We start from the raw sequence: 23,705 nt of genomic DNA, 5'->3' as shown, positions 1-23,705 counted from the left end.
CTGACCCCTGTTCTCTGGTGCACACCGGCTCTCAACTAAATGTTAAGTATTAAATGAAATCAAATGCCTGTGTATGGAGACATTTTTAGTTGTCACAACTGGAGGTTGCTACAGGCATCCTAGCAGTCAGAAATACTGCTAATACAGGACAGTCACCATAACAAAGATTATACCACCCAAAATGTCCATAGTGCCAAGGTTACAGAACCCTGCCTTAGAGAAAAAAGGAAAAAGAATTAACTCAATTCATGTGAAGAAAAACGGCCTCCAGCAGAAGCCTGGGGGTGCAGGGTGTGTGTGTGTTGTGTGTGTGTGTGTGTGCGTGCACGTGCGCATGCGTGCGTGTATTTCTGGCTGCACTGTGAAGCTTGTGGGATCTTAGCTCCCTGACCAGGAATCAAACCTGGGCCTCAGCAGGGAAAGCACGGAGTCCTAACCACTGGACAGCCAGGGAATTCCCAAGCATGGGTATATTAAAATCCCCTCAAACACTGCTGGCTCTCACCTGATGTGGCTTTAGGAATTCACTTGTGTGAACTTTCCACTGGTGCTACGGGGACAGAATCCAGGCTGTACTGTTTGAAGAGTACATGGCAAAAGAACCCAAAACAAACTAGAAAATATTTCCAACAAATATAAACTGAAGACTATCCTTATATATAAAAGAAGATGTTTGTTAGAAAAAGAATATCCCAGGAGAATAATAAGCAAAAGACTTACATATGTACATCACAGAAGATTTGTAAAAGGCCAAAGAATACGGGAAAAAAGCTCTAATTCATTAGTATTCAAAGAAATGCAGTAAGTCATGATGCTATTGTCATTTGAAATAAAAGCCCCAAATTAACCATATAGAAATACAATACAGATATATACATATATACCCATGATAAAATGTTACTTTACCTGCCCTAGTTCAGCGCCATATACTCTGCCACCCACTTTCCTACACCACACTGGCAGTCTGATCCTTCTGAAACTAAAACCGACTGCCACTTCCTTGCCTGGAACCCTTCAGTGGGCCCCATTCCACTGCAGGCCCCTTGGCCTAGAGAGCATTAGGGTCCCCAGAATCTGCCACTGGTCGTTCCTCCTCCCATGTCCAGCATCACCCTTTGGGCTCAAGCTATACACAGTGCAGATGATCATCTGTCGCCGTTCGACCTTCTTGTTTACTCATAAATTTCCCTGGAATACCTAAAGCCTTTCCCCCCAGGAAACTCTCTGACCTGGAGCCCCTACAGCACTTTGGGCTTAATGTCATCATTTCACTTAGCACAGAGCCTGAAAATCCTAGTCCTCTCCTTAGAATGTAAGCTACAAGCTAGGACTGTCTTGTTAATTTCTGTATCCACGGTGCTAGCACAGTATCTACTTGGTGCGAAGAATGATTAACATTTAAATTGTTTTGTTCATTCCTTTCATTTTCTTTTATTGTTTGAAATGTTCAGTATTGAGTTTAGAAAAGAGTGTTGGTGATTATACAGACAGCCCATCAGAACTTGAGTATTCTAACTTTTTAACTATACCTTTCTCTGTAAACCAATGTTCATCACATAAACCTTAGAAACTGACTGTAGATCCAAACTGAATTTAAAAGTAAATGAGAATTAGTCATCTACCACATGTATTTTCCCTAAGGAAAACAGCTAAAGGCAAAAGCTCTTCCAGAACGTAGAGACAGGTTTTCACAGAAGGCAATGGCTTTGAGACATACTAAAAAGGAAGGGAAAAAGAAAAAAAGAGAGGAAGGAAAAGTCAGGAAACTTGGATACAATCTTAACTCTAAAAATACAGGGCTTCCCTGGTGGCACAGTGGTTGAGAGTCCGCCTGCCGATGCAGGGGACGCGGGTTCGTGCCCCGGTCTGGGAGGATCCCACATGCCGCGGAGCGGCTGGGCCCGTGAGCCAGGGCCACTGAGCCTGCGCGTCCGGAGCCTGTGCTCCACAACGGGAGAGGCCACAACAGTGAGAGGCCTGCGTACCGCAAAAAAAAAAAAAACAACAAAAAAACAATTTTGGCTTTAGTTTGTGAATGTTTGCAATTTGCGGACTCAATGGTATTGACTACAGGTGACACACAATCACCTTGACCTCAGCAGAAAACCTTGAGAATGCTCCGCAATGGCTGTATCTAAAGGAAACAGATGTTTGCCCTTCAGATGTATGGTATGACTCAATGAACACATCCCTTGCCAAATAGTTATGTATAGCTCAAGGATTTTTAAATCAAATATTGATTATTCAGCTAAATAAAAAAAAAAATTCAGCAGCATACATAATCACACATATCCCCTTCCCTCATGTTAAGCTTTCACACAGAAGGCTTTCTGAGGCAGCATGTAAAGGTGCCAAAAGCAAAGTGATACATGAAAAGGGCATGCTAGGAAAACTGGAGAAAAAAATGCCATTTACTCATAAATATGCTTCATTTTATCTGGAGAATTATATATGTTTACTATCTATATATACGTTGATATGACATTTTTTTTCCATCATAAATTTTAAGTATAATCCAAGACTAAAAAACATATTCTTCTTTTCTTTCAAACTTAAAGCTACAGAAGACCCCTTTCCTATCACTGAACTTATTGATCCAAAGACAGTCAATACTGAAATACATGGCTACCTCTCAAAGAAGGGCCAAAATAAAGAGAAAGCCTGAAGTCTTCTCTAACTATTTCAGCTGCTGCCAATGGCAGGTGCTCCTGCTTTCACAAGCAGCACTGGTCGGTCTAATGCTGGTCCAAGTAATCTTCAAATCTTATTTCTGGAGAATGGAAACCTGTAGGGGCTGCAAAGTAAATCATCCAGTGAGACCTTGGTCCTACAGTGATGAAATTCTTATAAAAGCTATAAGGGCCAAGGCCATCCAATACCACACAAGCATATAAAATACATAAGGCTCCATGTGAAAAAACACTAACCATGAGAAATGATGACTTCTCTCACCAGTATAAAAGTGGGAAAAACTCAAGCCCAATTTTAAATAGGTTGTCATTTCAGACTTCCTCTATAAAAAGCCAAATTATTACCAGGTCCCAATGAGTATGGAAGAAGTGTTGGTCAAGGAGATGTTTAATCTATACCTTTGATCCTAGGAAAAACCAGGCAGTTAAATAATTTCAAAATGTGCAAAACAGACATCCCCCTTGAGTTCGAAAGGCGCTACAAAGTGTCTTTCAAATGATCCACGAGTCCAACTTATTAAACAGCCACACAGGTGAGAACCAAATTCAGGTTTCCAACAGAAATTGTAGAATGTTACTTGGCAAAGCTGCATTTCTCTAAGACAGCTTGTCAGGTAGCCCGTCAGTCTAAATTACTCTGGCTCCTCTGGAATTGCTGTCAAATCCCACTTGGCTGAGAGCTGAGGTCAGAGGATGTGAAGGCCAGCAGACGCTGGCTGAGCAGGGCATTGTGCCGCTTCAGGTACACTATGATGTCTCCCTGTTTCTCCACAATCTCTTCCAGGCTTGAGAGAGTCCTGCACAGAACCAAGGTATTCATGAGTTACACATGTTCACCAAAAGTCTCTTTGCAAATGGATCTCTACTAGTTTTCAGTACAGCACGTTCTATCCGTTACTTTTTCTTAGATTTTATAAGCCAAGGCAATACCCCCAAATGAGATTCTTTCTTTAGACTTGGTTTCACCACAGCTGAGAGGAAGTAAACAAATCAAACATAGTTGTAAACGTATTTTAACATATGCAGAGTCCTAAACTCCAAGCATCAGAATGGTCTCTAGATTTCCAGATGGAATAAACAAATCTCTTTCGCTAATCTTTTATTCCACACTTACCTGAATCCAGTCTCTGAGGTAATATTGCTGGGGTAAGCATAGATTTTTTCTTCTTCAAGTACATCAGGCTGTGGCTTGGCTTTATTAAATTTTCGAATTTTCACTAAAATAATAAAGTCATTATTGTCAGGTTATCCAATCACGAAAAATTTTCTAATTCCATTTATTCAAATTTCATTAGTAATTGGCTATTCAAGTAATATGCAAAAAAAAAAACGGTTCATAAAGTGAATTAACAAATAGGGGAAATGTGCTAAAAGGGAATGGAAATGCTGATGCAGAGGCAGGAGAAGAGTCAGGAAAGAGCCATCAGCGCTCATTACCCGGAAGCGAAGACACGTGAAAGAGCCAGGGAATTCGGCGACCTGGAGGCCACTGATGAACCTGAAGCCCTAACCCCAATATGAGTGTCCTTGGAGACGTGACCTCTGGTGAGGTAATCAAAGTAAGAGCAAAGTAATGGGGGCGGTGCTGATCCGAGAGGTGAAGGGACACCAGGAATGCACCTGCACAGAGCAAAGGCCACGTGAGGACACAGCGAGAGGCAGCCACCTACACACCAAGGAAGAAGCCTCTGGAGAAGCCAGGCCTGCGACACCCTGATCTCAGAGGTCCAGCTTCCACAACTGAAAGAAAATAAGTTTGTGTGTCTTAGTCACCCAGGCTGGGTATGTGCTCTGGCAGCCCCAGCAGCCTAATACACGTGGGTAGAAGTCTGCTGCAGAGAGTTGAATAATCAGACACAACAAGGCTGTTGTTCCCAACCTCGCACGTTTGGCTACAGACTGAGCCGAACAATCTGCATGTCTGAGTAAGAGCCACTGTCCGGGGGCCCTGCCCAACCTGCGTAATAACCCTGGGACATGGCTGGAATGAGCACTCCCACCACAGATGGTGACAAGGGGACAAGAGAAAGGGCTGAGCCAGGCCTCAGTGATGGCAGTGACTATCCAATGAGACTGGCCTTGAGAATTGTTCATGCAGCTCCAAATGGGTCAAGTATTCAACACGTGGGAAGGGGGAGGGGAGGTGGGTTAGGCCCCAGCACAATTTTTAAAAACTCCACATATGATTCTTTCCTTTCTTGTAACAACCCTTGAGATATAATTCACATACAATGCAATTCCTTCAAAGTGTACAATTCAATGGTTCGGTACATTCAAACAGTTGTGCAACCGTCTCCACAATAAATTTTAGAACATCTTGTCACCCCAAAAAGAAGCCTGGGATCCATGAGCAGTCACTCTCTAGGTACCCCCACCTCCAGGACTAGGCAACCACTAATGTGTTCTCCTTCTCTATAGATGTGCCTGCTCTGGGCATTCCAAGTACACAGAATCATACAATATTTACGACTGGCTTTTTTTTCTCTCAGCATAATGCTTTCAAGGTTCATCCATACTGTGTCAGTGCTTCATTCCACTATTCCTTCCTTTTTGTGGCTGAATACTATCCTCTGTATGGATAGAACACCTTCTGTTAGTCTAGTCATCACTTTATCTTAACACCATTTAGGTTGTTTCCACTTCTGGCAGCTATAAATAATGCCATTTGGAACATCTGTGTAAAAGTATACATGGACCCAGAAGTGCATGTGCTGAGTCATATGTTCAACCTGTCATGGAACCGCCAGGACCCACAGATGATTCTGATGTGACTCTCAGATGAGAATGAGGCTGAAGAAGATTAAACAAAGAGGTTAAAGAGAAATGTGAGAAGGTTAGGAGACATGCAGAGGGTTCATCAGAAAGGACCAGAAGGAAGTGGGCAGTGAGATGCCAAAAGAACCAGTGAGGGAATGTAACAAGAAGCCCTTGATTTTTAGGTGGTGGCCAAGAGAGTTAGAAATGAGAAGCCCCTCACACAAAAACAGACACACACAGACCAATGAAACAGAACAGAGGACACAGAAATAAACCCACATGCTTATGGTCAATTAAGCCATGACAAGGGAAGCAAGAATATACAATGGAGAAAAGAATCTCTTCAATAAGCATTGCTGGGAAAACTGGACAGCTACATGTAAAAAATGAAATTAGAACATTCTCCAACACCATATACAAAAATAAACTCAAAATGGATTAAACACCTAAATGTAAGGCTGGAGACTATAAAACTCCTAGAGGAAAACATAGGCAGAACACTCTGACATAAATCGCAACAATGTTTTTTTGTATCCATATCCTACAGTAATGGAAATAAAAGCAAAAATAAACAAATGGGACCTAATGAAACTTAAAAGCTTTTGCACAGCAAAGGAAACCATAAACAACATAAAAACAAAACCTACAGAATGGGAGAAAATATTTCCAAACCAGGAGACCAACAAGGGATTAATTTCCAAAATATACAAACAGCTCATACAGCTCAATATCAAAAAAACACAAACAACCCAATCAAAAATTCGGCAAAACTCCTACACAGACATTTCTCCAAGAAGACATCAAGATGATCAACAGACACATGAAAAGATGCTCAACATGGCTAATCAGAGAAATGCAAATCAAAACTACAATGAGGTATCACCTCACACCAGTCAGAATGGCCATCATCAAAAGTCTACAAAAAAAGTCTACAAATACAAATAAAATAAAATAAAATAAATAAAAAGTCTACAAATAATAAATGCTGGAGGGGGTGTGGAGAAAAGGGAACCCTCCTGCACTGTTGGTGGGAATGTAAATTGGTACAGCCACTATGGAGAACAGTATGGATGTTTGTTAAAAAACTAAAAGCAGATTTACCATATGATCCAGCAATCCCACTCCTGGGCATATATCCAGAGGAAAAACATGGTTCAAAAGGATACATGCAGGGGACTTCCCTGGTGGCGCAGCGGTTAAGAATCTGCCTGCCAATGCAGGGGACACGGGTTCCAGCCCTGGTCTGGGAGATTCCACATGCAGCGGAGCAACTAAGCCCATGCGTCACAACTACTGAGCCTGTGCTCTAGAGCCCTCGAGCCACAACTACTGAGCCCACGTGCCACAACTACTGAAGCCTGTGCACCTAGAGCCTGTGCTCCGCAACAAGAGAAGTCACTGCAATGAGAAGTCCTCGCAATGCAATGAAGAACAGCCCCCGCTCGCCACAACTAGAGAAAGCCTGCACGCAGCAACGAAGACCCAATGTAGCCAAAAATAAATAAATAAAAATAAATAAATCTGTTTACATGCACCTCAATGTTCATTGCAGCACTTTTTACAATAGCCAAGACATGGAAGCAACCTAAATGTCCATTGACAGATGATTGGATAAAGAAGACGTGACACATATATGCAATGGAATATTACTCAACCATGAAAAAGAATGAAATAATGCCATTTACAGCAACATGGATGGTGGATGGACCTAGAGATTATCATACTACGTAAAATAAGTCAGACAGAGCAGGACAAATATCATATGATTATTACTTATATGTGGAATCTAAAATATGATACAAATGAACTTATTTACAAAACAGAAATAAACTCACAGACACAGAAAACAAACTATGGTTTCCAAAGGGGAAACGGGGTGTGCAGGGAGGGATAAATTAGGAGTTTGGGATTAACAGATACACACTACCATATATAAAATAGACAAACAACAAGGACCTACTGTATAGCACAGGGAACTATATTCAATATCTTGTAATAACTTATAATCGACAAGAATCTGAAAAAGAATATATATATCTGAATCATTTTTCTGTACACCTGAAACTAGTACAACACTGTAAATCAACTATACTTCAAAAAAAAAAAAGATATGAATAGCCCCTTGGCTTCCGATGGCACAAGAATAGCACGCCCACCAAGGGCAGACGGGGACTGATGCTGGGCTCCACCACGCAGGCCGGCAGAGCTCAACAAAACAGAAGATGGGGCCATCAGGGGGCCAGGCGGGATGCCAGGAAGCCAGCTTCCCAGGACAAGTAAAGAACGCATCTCAAGGAGGGAGCGAGCCACTGTGTCCAGTGCAACTCAGGAGATGAAGGCTGAGACTCCACTGTCCCATGAGGCTTGCCTCTAAATTGGAGTTACGTTCATATGGCATCTCCTTATAATAGCGTCTTCCACATAATAACTCTAAGATAAATGAAGAATTAAGTTTCTTGAACTGGGGAAAAGGAAATAACAGTTACAGAATATTAAAGTAAAAGTTAAGAGGCAGAAATAAAAGACAATATAGCTCAACAATGTAAAAATGTCCATCTTTCAGACTCATCTTTGTGGGGTTTTATTTCCTGAAGGTGTTCCTTTTTTTTTTTAATTGAAGTACAGTTGATTTACAATGTTGTGATAGTTTCTGGTGTTTGTGGTTTTTAAAATAAATCAAATTGCATGCAGTCAGCATATATCAGACCACAGGCCAGGCAATAACACCAGTGCAATCTACATGGAATGAGAATCTTCCACTCTTCCTTTCCACAACAATAAGCCAAGGAGAGCTCTCACTAAACCCGCAGGACACTGGACATGGGCCTGCTGCCCCTTACAGTCCTTTCCTCCTGAGCTGAAGACCGAACATCAGGGCTACTGGAAGGCTGGTAACTGAGTAGCATTTTTTGAATCCTTGCTTATTTTTAAACAAATGGAAAGCTAATCAAATCACCACAAAGCTTTTAAGTTTTATTTTCCTAGTTTTTTCCTACAGAGGCAGTCAGGTGCCCAATGAGAAGAGTCCATCTTGACTTCTAGAGATTAACTACTTTACTGCAGACAAATTAGTCAAACTTAGATTAGAATTAGTATATCAAAGAATCTTGTCATGAAGAGCTACTATCAGCATTACCAAAACTAGGTATCTTTTAAATCTTTTTAATATAGAGAAGCAAGAAAAATGCATGTATCAGGGAATCAACCTTAAATTTTTTGTGATACACTGAACAAAGTCAACATTTGTCCTAGAAGCCTTAAGAGGCACAAAACAGTAAAATGAAATACAAGCTTTGGCCCATGTGACTTTTCCTCATAATTGAAGAAATAATCTCTTTCAAAATGGACAGATAAGGTATTTTACTGTCACAAAACAACTGTTGCTCAATGCCACCAAATTAGCTGCTATTACAGATTTTAGTGCATGTCAGTACTGCAGCAGGAATGAAATCTTGTTTCTTCCAGCCTTGGATTTTTTTCTCTTCAAGTATCCTTCCATCTATTTTTCATGTTAACATGTTTGAAGCTTATTTAATTTTACCACTGAGAGTTTTGAGAGACAGCCAGAAAGAACAATCCTCAGACAGTTCTAAATTTAGAAAGAAGTGGGTTCTTAAATGGTTTATCAAAATCAAGTTTGGGCTAAATGCAGTTTTACATGTATTAACTTATTTACTTATTTTATTTTACTTTTATTTTGCCACACAGCATGTGGGATCTTACCCCTACCAGGGACTGAACCCATGCCCCCTTCAGTGGAAGCGCAGAGCCTTAACCACTGGACAGCCAGGGAAGTCCTATATTTAGCTATATTTTAATTTAAAGCCAGATTTACATCTCAGTTGCCTTTGAGGATGCAAAAGTTTGTAGATCTTTTTTTTTTTTTTTTTAATGGAAAGCCTTCATTCTAGTTGAGAAGAATTTGTTGATGACACAACTTTAGAAATGCGACTTACCGGTATGTTCCTGGTGGTTTGAAATTAGAGGAGTCTGGATGTGGTCAGCAATGAGGTATGGGTGCTCAACAGGGTAACGGCCACGTAGAAAAGGTTTCCCGCCAGAAAGGTAATGGGCTGGGCTTCAGGTGGGGATGCGACCAGCAGTGAAAGGCCCTTCTATAAGAACAGGCTCCTTGTCATTCTCACCTGTGTACACGAGCAGGCACGTCAGGGAACAGACCAGCTCCACGGCCAGGGTGGCCAGAATGAGGTCCAGGTACAGCGCGCTGGGCTCGGGGAAGGAGTGCTGCAGGCAGAGCAGGAGGAGGAGCGCCGTGCTGCCTGCGGGGAGGAGACTCAGCGTGGGTGCGTGGGCGGGGTTGGAGTCTCGGAGCTCGCGCCGCCGCCACCGCCGCCACCGCCGCAGCCCCCGCAGGGCTACCGCGAGGGTGCAGGCACCCACCCAGCTACGCGGCGACGAAGGAAGGTAGAGGATGGAAATCAAACATAACACGGCTAAGAGCAAATGATGCCCCATGACACAAATACGTAAGAATCTGGACTTTTTTAAAACTCAAGGAGTGAGTTTCTACGAGGACCCGGTGGCCCCTTCTGGTCATGCAGCACAGTAAAGGACGCGGCGAGTATCCAGAAAAAAGCCGGGGACACGCTGCTGACCTTGGACAGATGACCTAACACCTCCACTCCTCGTCTGAAAAATGGGGTGACAATAAATATGAGCTGTTTCCCCCCTGCTCAGCGTATCCATTATTTATTTTTGAAGACCATTTTAACCTCATTCTGCACTTACAGTCTGAAGACTGTCAAAGAAAAGTTTAGGGGCAGAAGTCATTCCTGTAGTGTTTTATCTTAGAATTTCCTAAAACTAACATATTTATCCAAGTCTGATCAAGGCTGGGGAGATGCTCATTTGATTTACCTTCTGCTTCTTGGTACAAAGGGATGACTGTGAGCCAAAGAACCCTGTTTAAATAACCTCCCAGAAGTCCCTCTACACAAAGCAATGGTCCAGCACAAATCCCTAAGCCCTCCCCTTACACTCACAAATGTCACAGTGTCTTAGCATGTTGACCAATAGCTCAATTTATAAATTAGTTTTGTGTACAAGACAAATATAACTTTACAGCTTTAGGGAGAGGAAAAAACTAGGGAAAAACATCTGCAGGGAAAGTGAACACACAGTTTCCAGAGGATTTCTGATGCCCTGAGCAAGGCCTGTGTCAGCAGTGTGGCAGGTCACAGGGTGGCAGCAGAGACTGCAGAAGTAAGACATTCCCCTGAATGGTAAGCACTGTGGACATCATGAGAGCACCCTGCCCAGCACCATGTCTCCAAGGGTCAAGTTTTCGCTTCAATGAAAAGAACAACTAAATAGGGAACTTGTTATGCAGCTAATAACATTTGATAGAGTTCAGGATGTATTTCGATCTAAGGAAGGAGAACAGATAAATCAGATAAAAATTTTCAACTTATTTGGAAGGAAAGCAAAGCCCCTTCTCCCATCTCCACAAAATAAAGTAAAATCAATTTATTTTTCTCTCTGCAGAGAATAACAAGCATCAGGATGAAGCCAGACAATACCCAGCAATACTATCACAGGCAAAAAAAAAAAAAGAATGGTTACACCCTTCGGATTAGCTGGAAGTTCTATATCCTCATAGATTTACCTTCTTTTTCTTCAAATAAGAAAAAAAATATTTAAAGAAAATAGAAACAAAGTAAACACCTGCTCCAATTCTCCTGGATTTTCTGGGTCCTTACATGAGTAACTTAAAAGTGATGCCATCTGTGATTAAACTGAGGGTCCAATTGTTTAGAAACAGACTGTGATTAAGGGTCACATGTGTAGCAATAATTTTAAAGTCAGAGGAAAGGCAAAGATTAGACAATCTCTTGGTGGGCCTCAAAAATACTATTTCCAGACCATCAGTGGAGAAACTGAACATTATTTTGGTCAGTATACAAATAGGTTTCTGCTTTTCTCTTTGTCAGAGGCGCAAAGATTATAGGGACATCTTCTGGCCAAAAACAAGTACTGCAGTCAGCAGTAGAAGTAGAAACCGCACTCTTCCTCTGGGGGCAGTAAAGGCTGCCCCTTGGAGATGCTTCAAGACCAGCCATTCCAATACAATGCTTCTTTCTCTGCAACCGCTGGGCCCTCCGGCTCCCATTGACAACCTCGCTGAGCAGATGAACTCACAGCCTGCCCTTTAAGAAAATGCACTACCAGAACACAGGAAAAACATTAAATTCTGTAGAGCTGTTTTTCTAGGGAAAAATTAATTTCTAATTTGGTTTTTAAATGTTCAAACATTTATTCTGGACTCAAATTGAAAAAGAGGGCTTTTTAGAAAAGGTAGAAACCTTGACAATTAGGCAAAAATACATAAAGAAGTTCAATTTAATTCCATTAAGCCTTTAAATTGTCTACATCCTGGATGGACTTTCTGACCTTGCCTTCATAAATTGTTTTCCAGGTTTTCTGTTTTAGTAATACATGTTATTATATAACAGTCTTTCTCTTACTGCGAGAAAAGTACCGAGCTTCATTTAAAATAAAACAATCCCCTCTTATCCTACAAGTATCAACTAGCATCAGCTGTTTATCTCCTTGAGATGAGTAAGTCTGCTAGTATCAAAAGGGGGAAAAAGTCCACATTTCACACAGGGGTATCTTGCTCATAATGAAGGGGACAGAAAATTCTACCCCAAAATATGCCTCCTTTGTCTTAAGGATTATTTTAAGCTGATTATTTTTAAGAAACGGCAGACACAGATGAAGCTCTGAAAACCAAGTAGGAGTTACCTTTTATAAGAGACATTTACAATTATAAGGGAAATCTCCATTTGTAAGGTTATATCCCTCTCTGTACCAGGATGACTCTAAATCTGTAGGAACTCTAATCAATGCAGAAGGCAAGCATAACAAACTTACCCTTGTTTACTGTGCTTTTCCTGGTCACCTCCCAGAACTATTGCCCCTCCCCCAACCCTCCCCATCTTCTTTGGTCTTTAGCTGGAGATATTATTTAAGAGGGTGGCTTAGGCCATTGTGGAGTTACTCAGTTTTCCTGGGTCTCTCCCATGTATACAGGAGGTATAATGTTATTAAACTTCTATTCGTTTTTCTCCTGTTAATCTGTCCTTTATTGGTGGAATCTCAGCCAAGAACCTAGAAGGGTAGAGGGAATATTTTTCCTCCCCTACATAACAAATACAGATTTCAAAGGGAAATATAAGAAAAACTTCAAGACATTAAGGTGATCCTAATTTTAGTGGCCACATCACTCTCACAAAAATGAGAGCATGTATTTGATTATAAAATCAAACTTAACATTTTCTTTCTGCTGTCATTTATTACATTCAAGCAAGCCGCCGAATAGCTGAGGGAGACAACTGGGCTTACCAGTGGAGTGTATCATCAGCGCAAGGCTTTTAAGATGCCTTGTTGACCGGTAGATCTTGTTATAGCCTCGGTTTCTTACTTTGCTGTGGTGATACTGGATGTATTGTTCAAGGAGGAAATGCAGAATCCACAAAATAACTTTTCCGAGGATTATGACTGTCTGAACTTTCAGTGGGTTGGTATAATTTCCTGGGCACTTGTCCTCAATTGGATTGGGGTAAGAACAAAGCACACCTGTTAAAAATGCTAAAATAACAAACACAATCTGGTGGAAAGGAAAACAGTAGAATTAATATTCAATATTTGGATTTAAGAAACAATAATGACCATCCCCAGCACATATTCTTATACCTATGACTTTCAGTATCCTACTTTTATGAGTTTAAAAATACTTTTTTTCACCATTTTTACAAACTTTTTAAACAGATAATCTGGAGAAAAATTTGCAGAAAATTTGGGAAACAGATAAAATCACAAATAAAAAAATAAAAATCACCCTAAATCCCATCTAACAAAGATGAGTACTTAATGTTAAATTCAATTTCCTGCCCACTTCTCTTTTATTAAAAAGAGTAAAAACAGTTAATTTAGCACCTCAAAACTAATAAAAATCGTGAATTAAAAAAGTTTATTTCTAGCTTCAGTTTTAAGAGAACAAGAATAACTATCCAATTAGATTGACAAAAATTTAAAAGATTGATGTCAACATATGGGCAAACAGACAGTCTCATAAAATGCTGACTGGTCTGGGAAGTGCTGCTGAAAAATAATTTGGAAATATCTTGACCCAGAAATCCTACCTTAGGACCCTATCACTCAGAAGTAAAAGCACAGTACCTAGGATATATGGACACATGTATTTCCTGCAGTGCTCTCTGTATTTGAAAAAGACTGTAAATTGCCCAAGTATATGTATGCATCCATAGCAGAATATTTGAATAAATTAAGGTATACCCACTAACAAAATAGAATGTTATTCACCTATAGAAGAATTAACTAGGCAACTTCCCCGGTGGCACAGCGGTTAAGAATCCTCTTGCCAATGCAGGGGACACGGGTTCAATCCCTGGTCTGGGAAGATCCCACATGCTATGGAGCAACTAAGCCCGTGTGCCACAACTACTGAGCCTGTGCTCTAGAGCCCACGAGCCACAACTACTGAGCCCTGGTGCCACAACTACTGAAACCTGCATGCCTAGAGCCCGTGCTCAACAACAAAAGAAGCCACCACAATGAGAAGCCCGTGCACCACAATGAAGAGTAGCCCCTGCTCTCGTCACAACTAGAGAAAGCCCAAGTGCAGCAACAAAGACCCAATGCAGCCAAAAAAAAAAAAAAAGAATTAACTAAAGCTCTATGTATTAGTTTGGGTGGATATCTATGACATGTTAAGATTAAAGAAAGTAAGGTGTAAAGTAGTAGTTCAAAGTGTGGTCTCCAGACCAGTTAGAAATGTAAATTCTCAGGCCCCAAATCAAAATCTCTGGGAGTGTGGCCAGCAGCCTGTAGTGTAATAAGCCTGCCAGGGTGTCTGGTGCATGCTCAAGTTTGAGGAACACTGCTGTTGAGTAATAAATACCGTATTATCCAATCTTTTCTTTTTTGGAAATGGGGGACATCCTTTTATAACGTGGTAATCTTTTTGTATACATTTGTATGAACTTAACAAAAGACACCAAAAGAGATACAGTGAACTGACCCCATTTATTAACTCAGGGAGAAGGGGTAAAGCAGAGAAAAGGGAAGATTATATCTTTGTATACTTTGGTAATGTTTTACTTGTTAACCATAAGGCAGTATTATTCTATAATTTTTAAAAAATCAAAGAAAATTTTAAATGTTGTCATTAGCATCCATCACCAAGCTTCCAACAGGAACCAATCTTAGCATGTAATAAATCTATTTAAAATTTATGTGGTTTGTCAAGAGCAGTAATATTTGCTATAGCAGCTCAAGATGCACATCCTCATAAAGCAAAAGTGGAAAAGTCAACATATTCCCTCTACTGTAATATACTGTACATTGAACCCAACTGATCCATTTTATACAAAGTAGTATATAAAGACATTAGTTTTTCTTGTTCTTTAACATAAGATTTTCTTAGTCCTAAAATTAGGGCAATCAATCCCACAGTATCGAGGGCAGGCAATTTAACGTAAAAAGTTTTTTTTAAGTGGTGTGTGTGTGTACTGTACATACATAAAGAGTATGTTATACTCTTTATATAATGTATAATTATATAATTTATAAATTATATCAATACAAAGAGGCACAAGGAAAGAAGCGCTTCAGCTGCTACCTGGGGATCAGGAAGCCATGGCAGAATCAGGCCACTTACTAGATCTACATGAGGAAAACAGGTGCACCTCTGTCCTCAATGCACTCAGTTCTGAGTGCAAGTCTTCCACAGTGCACCTCACTGGAGCAGCGGCTGGGCCAGTCCTCAACCACATCCACCCTCCTCATGAACACCCAAGGAGTGGCGAGAATCTGCCTTCTTTTGATCTTTCACATTGCAGCAAAGAACAACTACAGCCCCTAGTGTCTGAGACTACAGTAACCAAAATGAGGAAATAATGAACAGACTTGGAGCAGAGCCCTCAATAAGCCTGCAAGACCATTCATACATGTGTCTTGTTTTGTTTTTATGACGTTGAACTTTATTTATTTTTATTGAGGGATATAATTGACATAACATTGTATAAGTTTAAGGTGTGCAATGTGTTGATCTGAAACATTCGTATATTGCAAAATGATGGCCACTGTAGCTTTAGCCAACACCTGTATCATGTCACATAATTACCATTTCTTTTTTGTGGTGAGAGCAGTTAAGGTACCTAGTCTCCTAGCAACTTTGAAATTTATAATATTACTGTTGACTATAATCACTATGCTATGCATTAGATCTCCAGGGTTTATTTATCTAGTGGTTGCAACACACATTTAAAAAAATCCCCAGATATTTGTAATTTTATCATATAAAACATGGGGCAACAGTACACTGATTTCTCTGCTTAACACTATTTCCTAAGTGTAAATAAACAGATAAATTTCCATGTCAACATATATAGATTTATCTGTATCTTTTTTTGTTTTTATAACTGAAAAAGTAATATATGCACATGGTAAAAAATAAATTCAAATAGTACAAAAAGTAAACATTAAAATATATTAGGTGTCCCTTCCACTGAGGTGCTCAGTGCAACTAGCATTAAAAGGGTCTTGTGAATGCTTCTGGAAATATTCTATTACAGAATACAGGAATAAACGTTAAAAGTTTCCAGTACCAATTCCAATGTGTGTGTGTGGAGGGAGGGGACGGCGGAGGGGGGCGGCAAATCTCTGACAGCAACTGGGAGCTTGACTGGTGAAATGGGTGTCTTGATGAAGACAGCTCAACTCAATTCTGACACTACCTGAAGAGAGCATCAGATCCCATGGGTTGAAGGCTCAGTCCCACAAGACTGCCCTCACTTCAGATGCTAACTGCAAGTCCAGGTTGTCACCAGTGCTTCTTACCCACTGGTTACAAATCAGAGGTTCCCACAACCCCCTCCTTGGACTTTAGATACCACTTGCAAATCCAGGTTGTTACCTGCACTTCTGACTGACAGGCTATAAATCAGAGGTTCCCATCAACTCCTTCTCGGGTTCAATTAGTTTGCCAGACTGGCTCACAGAACTCAGGAAACCTGTTTACTCACCACATTACCAATTTATTACAAAGGATATTAAAAGACACAAATCAATAGCCCGATGAAGACATATTTCCTGCCAGTTCCCAAACAAAGGAGCTTCTGTCCTGGTGGAGTTTGGGGGCCTGGCAGGTGGTTCATAACAAGTGTTCTAGCTCACCAGCCTGGAAGCTCTCTTAACCCCCTCCTTTTGGGTCTTTATGGAGGCCTCATTACATAGGCCTGGTTGATTAAATCATTGGCCATCGGTGGATGATTTAACCTCCAGCCCCTTTCCCATCCCCAGAGGCCAGGGCATGGGACTGCAAGTTTGTTCCTGCTTGGTTCCCCTGGCAACAGCCCCCATCCTTAGGTGCTTTCCAAAGTCACCTCACCAACATAAATCCAGCAGTGGTGGAAAGGGATTGTTATGAATATCAAGACACCCATTTCACCTTTATGACTTTGAAGCGATTTTAGGAACTGAGGACAAAAGACCAAAAATTATAACAAAAGATGCTCCATTGCTCTTATCACTCAGGAAATTCCAAGGGTTTTGGGAGCTGTGAGCCAGAAACCATGGATGAAGACCAAAGACATATGAGAACTATATTTTGCTCATCTGAATGACCAAGTATACTTCTTGTAAGTCACAACATCACCCATATACACATTTCTCTCAACACCCTTTTAAAATGTACAAATAGGAACATTCTGTACACACCATTGTAAACCTCATTTTTTTCCATTCAACAATGAACCGTGAAGGGTACACATCCACCCCAAGTTTCTCTTCTAAGTTTCTCTTTTAATATTGTATAAGCATTCCTTCATATGGACAGGACATACAAAGCATCTTCTGGATGGTGGCAGTTTGTAGTTTCTTCATATTACAGACAACATTGCTATCATAAACGATATCCTTACATGTGTGCAAATATGTCTACAATAAATTATTTGAAGTAGAGATATGAGTAAAAAAGTATGCACACTTTAAATATTAATAGATATAGCCAAACTGCCCTCTGAAGAGGTTATAAATTTTTGAAAAACATCGCCTTTGGATGGATCACTTTCTCCCGGTCAACTTACATGTATCAACAAGAGAAGATTTGCAATGATGACTGTAGGAAGAGGGTGGAATCTGGGCCTAAAATGAGCGTGTAATGAGTGATGTGGGAGATGCTGGGTGTCCAGAAGGGGGTCATCTTCAATACTTTGGATGAGATCCAAGGAACCCTGAGGTGCAGAAAAAAGGAAGCAAGCTATAATCACCACTCTCTGGATTATGTTTCCAAGACAAATCTACTAAACTATAAAGCTTTAAAATTCATTACACAAATTATAGACAAGAAAACACACTCCCTACCTAAAGCCAATTTTGAAAAAATACCATAAACTTCTTGATGACTACTATAAACAAACTGGTAAAAACAATTATTAAAACAAGTAGAAGAAATCTTAATTTTTTATCTCCAAATGAGGTAAGACATAATGAGATTATGTATAAATAATCTCATTAATTATCAATTATTAATCTCATTAATCTCAAATAATTTTCTTCAAGCCCTCAAAACTTAGATATTGATTTATTTAACATTACACACACACACACACACACACACACACACACACACACACACATATATTTTACATTTCTGGCTGTGCTATGCAGCATGTGGGATCTTAGTTCCCTTACCAGGGATTAAACCCGTGACCTCTACAGTGGGAAGCGCAGTTTTAACCACTGGACCACCAGGGTAGTCCCCAACATTATTTATTGATAAAAATAATTACATATGGTTGCAATTCTTAAACTGTATCTCGGTGTTCCACAAAATTTTGGAAAGCTGGTTGACGCATTACTAAGAGATCTTAAACAAACTTTCCATCACGAGAGAAATATGTTAAGAGTGTTAATAGAAACAGATCACCCTGATAGACCCTCGAGGAGATTTCAGTTTGTAGATACCAGATTCTCAATGAAAACAACTAGTTGCAATGTCACTGAAGTAGCCAGCAAAGGCTGAGCTGCAACCTCAACATCTTGTTAGCCATGTTTAAAGTTAGGGTCTTGACAGGAACAGCATCTTAGGTATCTGGTGCATAAAACAAGCTCTCAGTCTCAGAGCCTTACTGAAAACTGTTACATATGAGGCACGGTTTCTGAGATAAAAGAATGTAAGACAGTCCCTATTCAAAAGGAGATTACATTTTCATCGGGGAGGTTAGGATAAAGGCATGCAGGACTGAACAATATAAGAATGCACGATAGACTATAATGTGTGTCATATTATGGGGCAGTACATAATAAATTAGCAAATGAATAGCACAAATGATGCAAAAAATGTAGGTTAGATAATTGCACTAGAACAAGAGGGAAATGAAAATTTAGTGGGAAAAGGGGAAGCCTGAGAATTGGATTTGGAGACAGAGGATATGGGCTCTTCACTTTGGAAGGGGTAGAGAGGGGGACCAATGGTGTAAGGGCAGGCTGCTGTGCACCAGGATTATAAAGATAACACAGCAATCTGGGAAATGACCAGATCTGGAATGGGCTTCTCAATTTCCACTCCCAGGCATTCAATGCTGCTGCAATTTTTTTTATTCAATGCCTAGATAGCTTCCTGTTTAGTTTGCCATAACTCATGGAGCAATTCTGATGATTTCTATTCTCTTCAAGACTCCTCTGCTTCTAGCTTTCTCAGTTAGCAGCTGTCCCACCTCTACGGCTCTTCCCTTAACTAATGTCCATGAACCTCTCCAGGCCATCCTTCCAGTCTCTGTGCCTCTTCATCCCTCCCCACCTGTCAAGTGTCTGTCTTAGCAAAAATGCTGCCTTCTCTGATGCCTCAATGCTGTTCCTACTGCCTTTTTCATCTGACATTGTAGCTTTTATTTCTGCAAGTTTGAGTGGGTTTATTTTATACCTCCCATGTGTCTTTTTAACCTTTGGAACATATAGAAAACAGTTATAATAATTTTTAAAAATGTCCTTGTTTGCTATTTCTAGCATGTCATTTTTGAATCAGTTTTGACTCATTATGTCATATTTCCCTGCCCCTTTGCATGCTTGATCATTTTTTCCACTTTATTGAGATATAATTAGCATGTCACATTGTGTAAGTTTGCATACCATGAGTTGATTTGATACACTTATATATTGCAAAATGATTACCACCATAGCATTACCTAGCACCTCCACTAAATCACATAATTAGCAATGCCTGGTAATTCTGGACTGGATGCCAGACATTGCAAAATTTACCTCTTTGGGTGCTGGACATTTTTGTATTCCTGTATTATTGAGCTTTGTTCTGGGATTCAGTTAAGTTACTTGAAACAGTTTGATCTTTTTGGTCTTTCTTTTAAGGTGCTTTCTTAGGTGGGACCATACCATGTTTGGTCTAGTGCTAATTATTCCCCACAAGTGAGGCAAGACCTTTCTGAAAACCTAATACCCTGTGATTATGAGGTTTCCAGTCTGGCTGGAAGAACAGGCACTACTCCTGGCCCTGCATGAAAGTACAGCTCCCTCTGGTCTTTCTAAGTGGTTTTTTCCCAGTCCTCAGGGAGTTTCCTCAGAGGCACGAAGAACAGGACTCAGCTGAATACCTGAGGGGACCCTGCACCTCTTCCGAGCTCTCCCTCTGTGCAGCGCTCTCCTTTCTGGGTTTTCTGTCTGGTGAACTCCAGCTGCTTCGGTATCCCCAGATTCAGCTCCATCTCCTCAACTCGGAGTCTACTGAAGCCCCACTTGGTCCTCCTTCCTCTGCCCACCCCGAAAACTCTCTCAAGGCAGTGAGCTGGGGCAATCACATGGCTCACGTCATTTGCTTCCCATCTCTCCAAGATCACTGTCCTTCATCGCCTGATGTCTATGATCTCAAAAAGTATTTTTTCATATATTTTTTGTTTTGTTTTGTTTTTTTGGGGGTTTTTTTTGCTTTAAAATATACTCTATTTTTTTCTCCAGTTATAAAAATAATACATCATCCAAACAGATAGCTTAGGAAGCACAAAAATCCACCCAGGAAAACAACAAAAGCCCCTCCATCCCACCAGCCAGAGATAAGTGCTGCTGGTGTCTGTGACAAAGGCGCACCTGAGGCCGTGCACCATGTCAGATGATGCCTTTTAAGTCCGGGCAGAAGGCAGAAGAACTCACATTAGAAGAAAGGCTGCAATAAGGCTCCAAAGTTTCTGGACATAGAACAGTGGCCTTAAAGTCTCCTCCCCTTGACCATTTTTGATGCTGCAGAGCCCCACCCGGGGACACAGGAAGAGCACGTCCCAGCTCCCTGGGGACAGGGCTGGCCTCTCCTCTTCTCAGCCAGACGCCCATGTCCATGGCCACATGAGATGCCCCAGGGCTCCACGGGGCATAGCGGGGACCTGCAGGCAGGGACCCTGAGATTGTGGGTGCGACCACACATTCCAGAGCAGGCACCAGGAGACAGGGCTGGAGTCCCAGCTCTGCCGCCCACTGCCCTTGGACCAGGCAGTCTCTTGGGCCTCAGTTTCCTCATCTATAAAATGGGAATAACGCCTACCTCACGGGTTCTTGAAGGGACTAAATAAAACATGGGAAGCAGGTCACAGCACTGGCACATCTCAAGGGTCAATGTCACAGTACCCATCACTCCTTCCCATTAACCTGCTTCGTGTCAACCCTGTGGCTCTCATTTAAAAAAAAACTGTCCCTCTGAGCACTGACCAAAGCCCAGGGGGTAAAGGGGAGGTTTATCCTATCCAGAGCCAACCTGAGTCTAGATCCAGCCAGGCCTGCCAGGTGACGAGAACCCATGAGCCAGGGGCCTGGACCCTGGACCAGAGAAGAGCAGACTGGTGAGGGCTCTGCCAGGGCCGCGTTCACGCTGCAGAGCAGACAGGGCCCAACAAAGGACGGGCCTGTGTGGAGGGGCCCCGTGGGGGGCACCGAGGCTACCCGGCAGACCTCGGGGGAAGGAAGCCCTTTCACTGGCCAAGCTGGAACCCTCCCTGCAAAACAATGAATCCCCCATCATTGTTTTGCCTTTAATCACATTTTTAAACACTTGACAAACGAACATCTGTTCCCTGATATTTTGTCTTTGTGCGTCTGTCATCCTCAAAATGAAAGTCCGGAACCTTCTGCACTAATTTTAAAGTCAGGCTGGACGTTTAGTCATGAACAAAGCTGCTTAAATTTCCCTCTAATTCTAAGTCTTCATGAAGTTTATCATAAGTAGGGTCATCATAAGAGAATTTCTGAATCATTCCAATCAACGATTCTAAGACCTTCATCTTTTTGCTGTCTTTCTCAGTGGTATAGCCGTGCAGGAGACATCTCCAAGCAAAAGCAAAACCTTGGTAGCACCCGATCTCAGATCCGATTCTAGCTCCATGTAACGTGCCATACTGTCTTCCTTCAATCATACCCAAACTACTTCCTTCTTCATAGCCTTCCTGATAACCTTCCCCGTGAAAGCGATCTTGGGAGGCGAAGTCCACTTCCGGGGGCGGCTGCGCCTGTTTTTTCATATATTATATACAGGTTTTTGGTTCTTCCAGGCAGAAGGAAGGACAAGGTATCAAAGTGGTTCGAATAAGGTGTGCTTCACAAGGTCAGGACTCTATATTATACTATGTTCTTTGTACCTTTAGTACCTGATACACAGCAGGTACTCAATACATGTGTTGAGTGAATGAAAGACGGCCCAACTTCTTGAACAGTTGGGATCTGGCAACTTTTTAAAAGGTAGCATTGAAACCCTGACTGTAAGACAATAGTCTACTTTATCTCCCACTCGTTCCCTTTCATGCACCTTCTCCTCTAGCCTGCATGAGCTTTCTGGAATGCCCCACAAATATCCTCTCTTATCTTTTTCAGAATCCAACTCATCTTTCAAAGTCCAACCAAAACTTATATTCTCTATAAAACTTGTCCTGCCAAGTGTTTTCTTTCTACTTTAAAACTCCTAAAAAATTACTGCCCATAATATTAATTTGGAATATTTCTTATGCTGCCTTGTATTGTTTCCTTTATGTGTATGCCTTTTGTTTTCCCTGACGACACTGAGGGGGCTTGGGGACAATATGGTTTCTATGTCACTTATTCAGTGTTCATGAAATACAATGTATTTGGTGACTACACCAAATACACTGCCCTTCGGAGCCTACAGGAAATGTGGGAAAACCACACAAACAGCACCCTCTGGAACTCACCATCTGCAAGTGAAGACAGCTGTTGTTTTTTCCACACCATCTCCTCCCTCTTCTTTTGTGACAATAGCTACTTCCTTTGGGGACCCAATGTCTACCTCTGCATTAAGTCTCAAGGGGAAATCCTTTGATGCTCTTCACCCTCCTCTGTCCTGGGGTGGTCATGGAACCAAAAACGGCTGGGCCAATCCAACTCTCTCTCAAGAGCAGCAAAGCAAACGGAGTCCATGGCTGAGGTGATCCATCCCAGGACAGATTCTGAAAGGACCCCTGTCTCTGGATCCCTTGAGCTGCCCTTGTTTGGATCCTTTCAGAGGCCTAGATGTTCATCTACCCTATATCCTTTCAAATAAATCCCTTTCTTCCTTAAAGTAGCCACAATTGGTTCACCCACTTGCAAACAAAGAACCGTTAACTAAAAAGCCTTTGCCTCTTTTAACTCATTTAGGTGTCTGGGCCTAAGACATGGCACACAGTTTTTAGCTTTCTACTGAGTGGTAGAAACCGTATCCACAAAATACCAAAAGCAGGCAACTTGCTCAGATCTAAAGCTATGTAGCTATTGGTGAAACATTACTCTCCAACTGTTTGGTGAAACAAATTTCTAGGGTTGTACTAATCCTAACACTAAAAGCTACAGACCCAAGAACCCTGGGGAAGGTTAGCACAAACCAAGAAGCATTTACTGCACACATTTTGATGAGTCTCTAATTTTCCTCTTACTCATTTTCTCCACACATTGTCAGTTCATGAATCTCACCCTTAACAAATTTAGAAACAGTTTTTCTTTAAATATATATGTCTCAAATCTACTTCCAGGTGTTACCGTTAGCTTTCCATGTTCTCAACTGAAAAAAAAAATAGAATTTTTTAGTCTTATCATTAGAAATTGTTCGGTCTTTATTTAGTCAAGATAACTGAACTATAGTCACTATTTGCACAAGAATCTAAGGTCTTGTGTAGGGCTGGAACTGTGTTTCATGTGTCTTGCCTGATGCACCTCATTCAGTGGTAG

The 23,705-nt window shown here is 41.2% G+C and overlaps 2 protein-coding genes across 2 annotated transcripts; both read right to left on the bottom strand.

The window, feature by feature from the left end:
- Positions 1-3,068: 3,068 nt before the first annotated feature.
- Positions 3,069-20,212, bottom strand: TMEM192 (transmembrane protein 192; the record flags this gene model as incomplete). The annotated part of the gene is made up of 6 exons (XM_079710368.1): positions 3,069-3,487; positions 3,805-3,907; positions 9,593-9,727; positions 12,813-13,077; positions 17,579-17,767; positions 20,102-20,212. The coding sequence occupies 6 exons, from the start codon at positions 20,210-20,212 to the stop codon at positions 3,349-3,351; spliced, it is 942 nt and encodes a 313-aa protein (XP_079566494.1). The 3' UTR covers positions 3,069-3,348.
- Positions 20,213-21,649: 1,437 nt separating this feature from the next.
- Positions 21,650-22,009, bottom strand: LOC307057236 (protein LTO1 homolog; the record flags this gene model as incomplete). The annotated part of the gene is made up of 1 exon (XM_079710360.1): positions 21,650-22,009. The coding sequence occupies one exon, from the start codon at positions 22,007-22,009 to the stop codon at positions 21,650-21,652; it is 360 nt and encodes a 119-aa protein (XP_079566486.1).
- Between the last annotated feature and the right edge of the window lie 1,696 nt (positions 22,010-23,705).

The sequence above is a fragment of the Hyperoodon ampullatus genome (assembly GCF_949752795.1).
Source record: "Hyperoodon ampullatus genome assembly, chromosome: 1".
Taxonomy (NCBI): Eukaryota; Metazoa; Chordata; class Mammalia; order Artiodactyla; family Ziphiidae; genus Hyperoodon; species Hyperoodon ampullatus.
The sequence above is the reverse complement of the archived record's forward strand: the minus strand, read 5'-3'. Positions and strand labels throughout refer to the sequence as shown.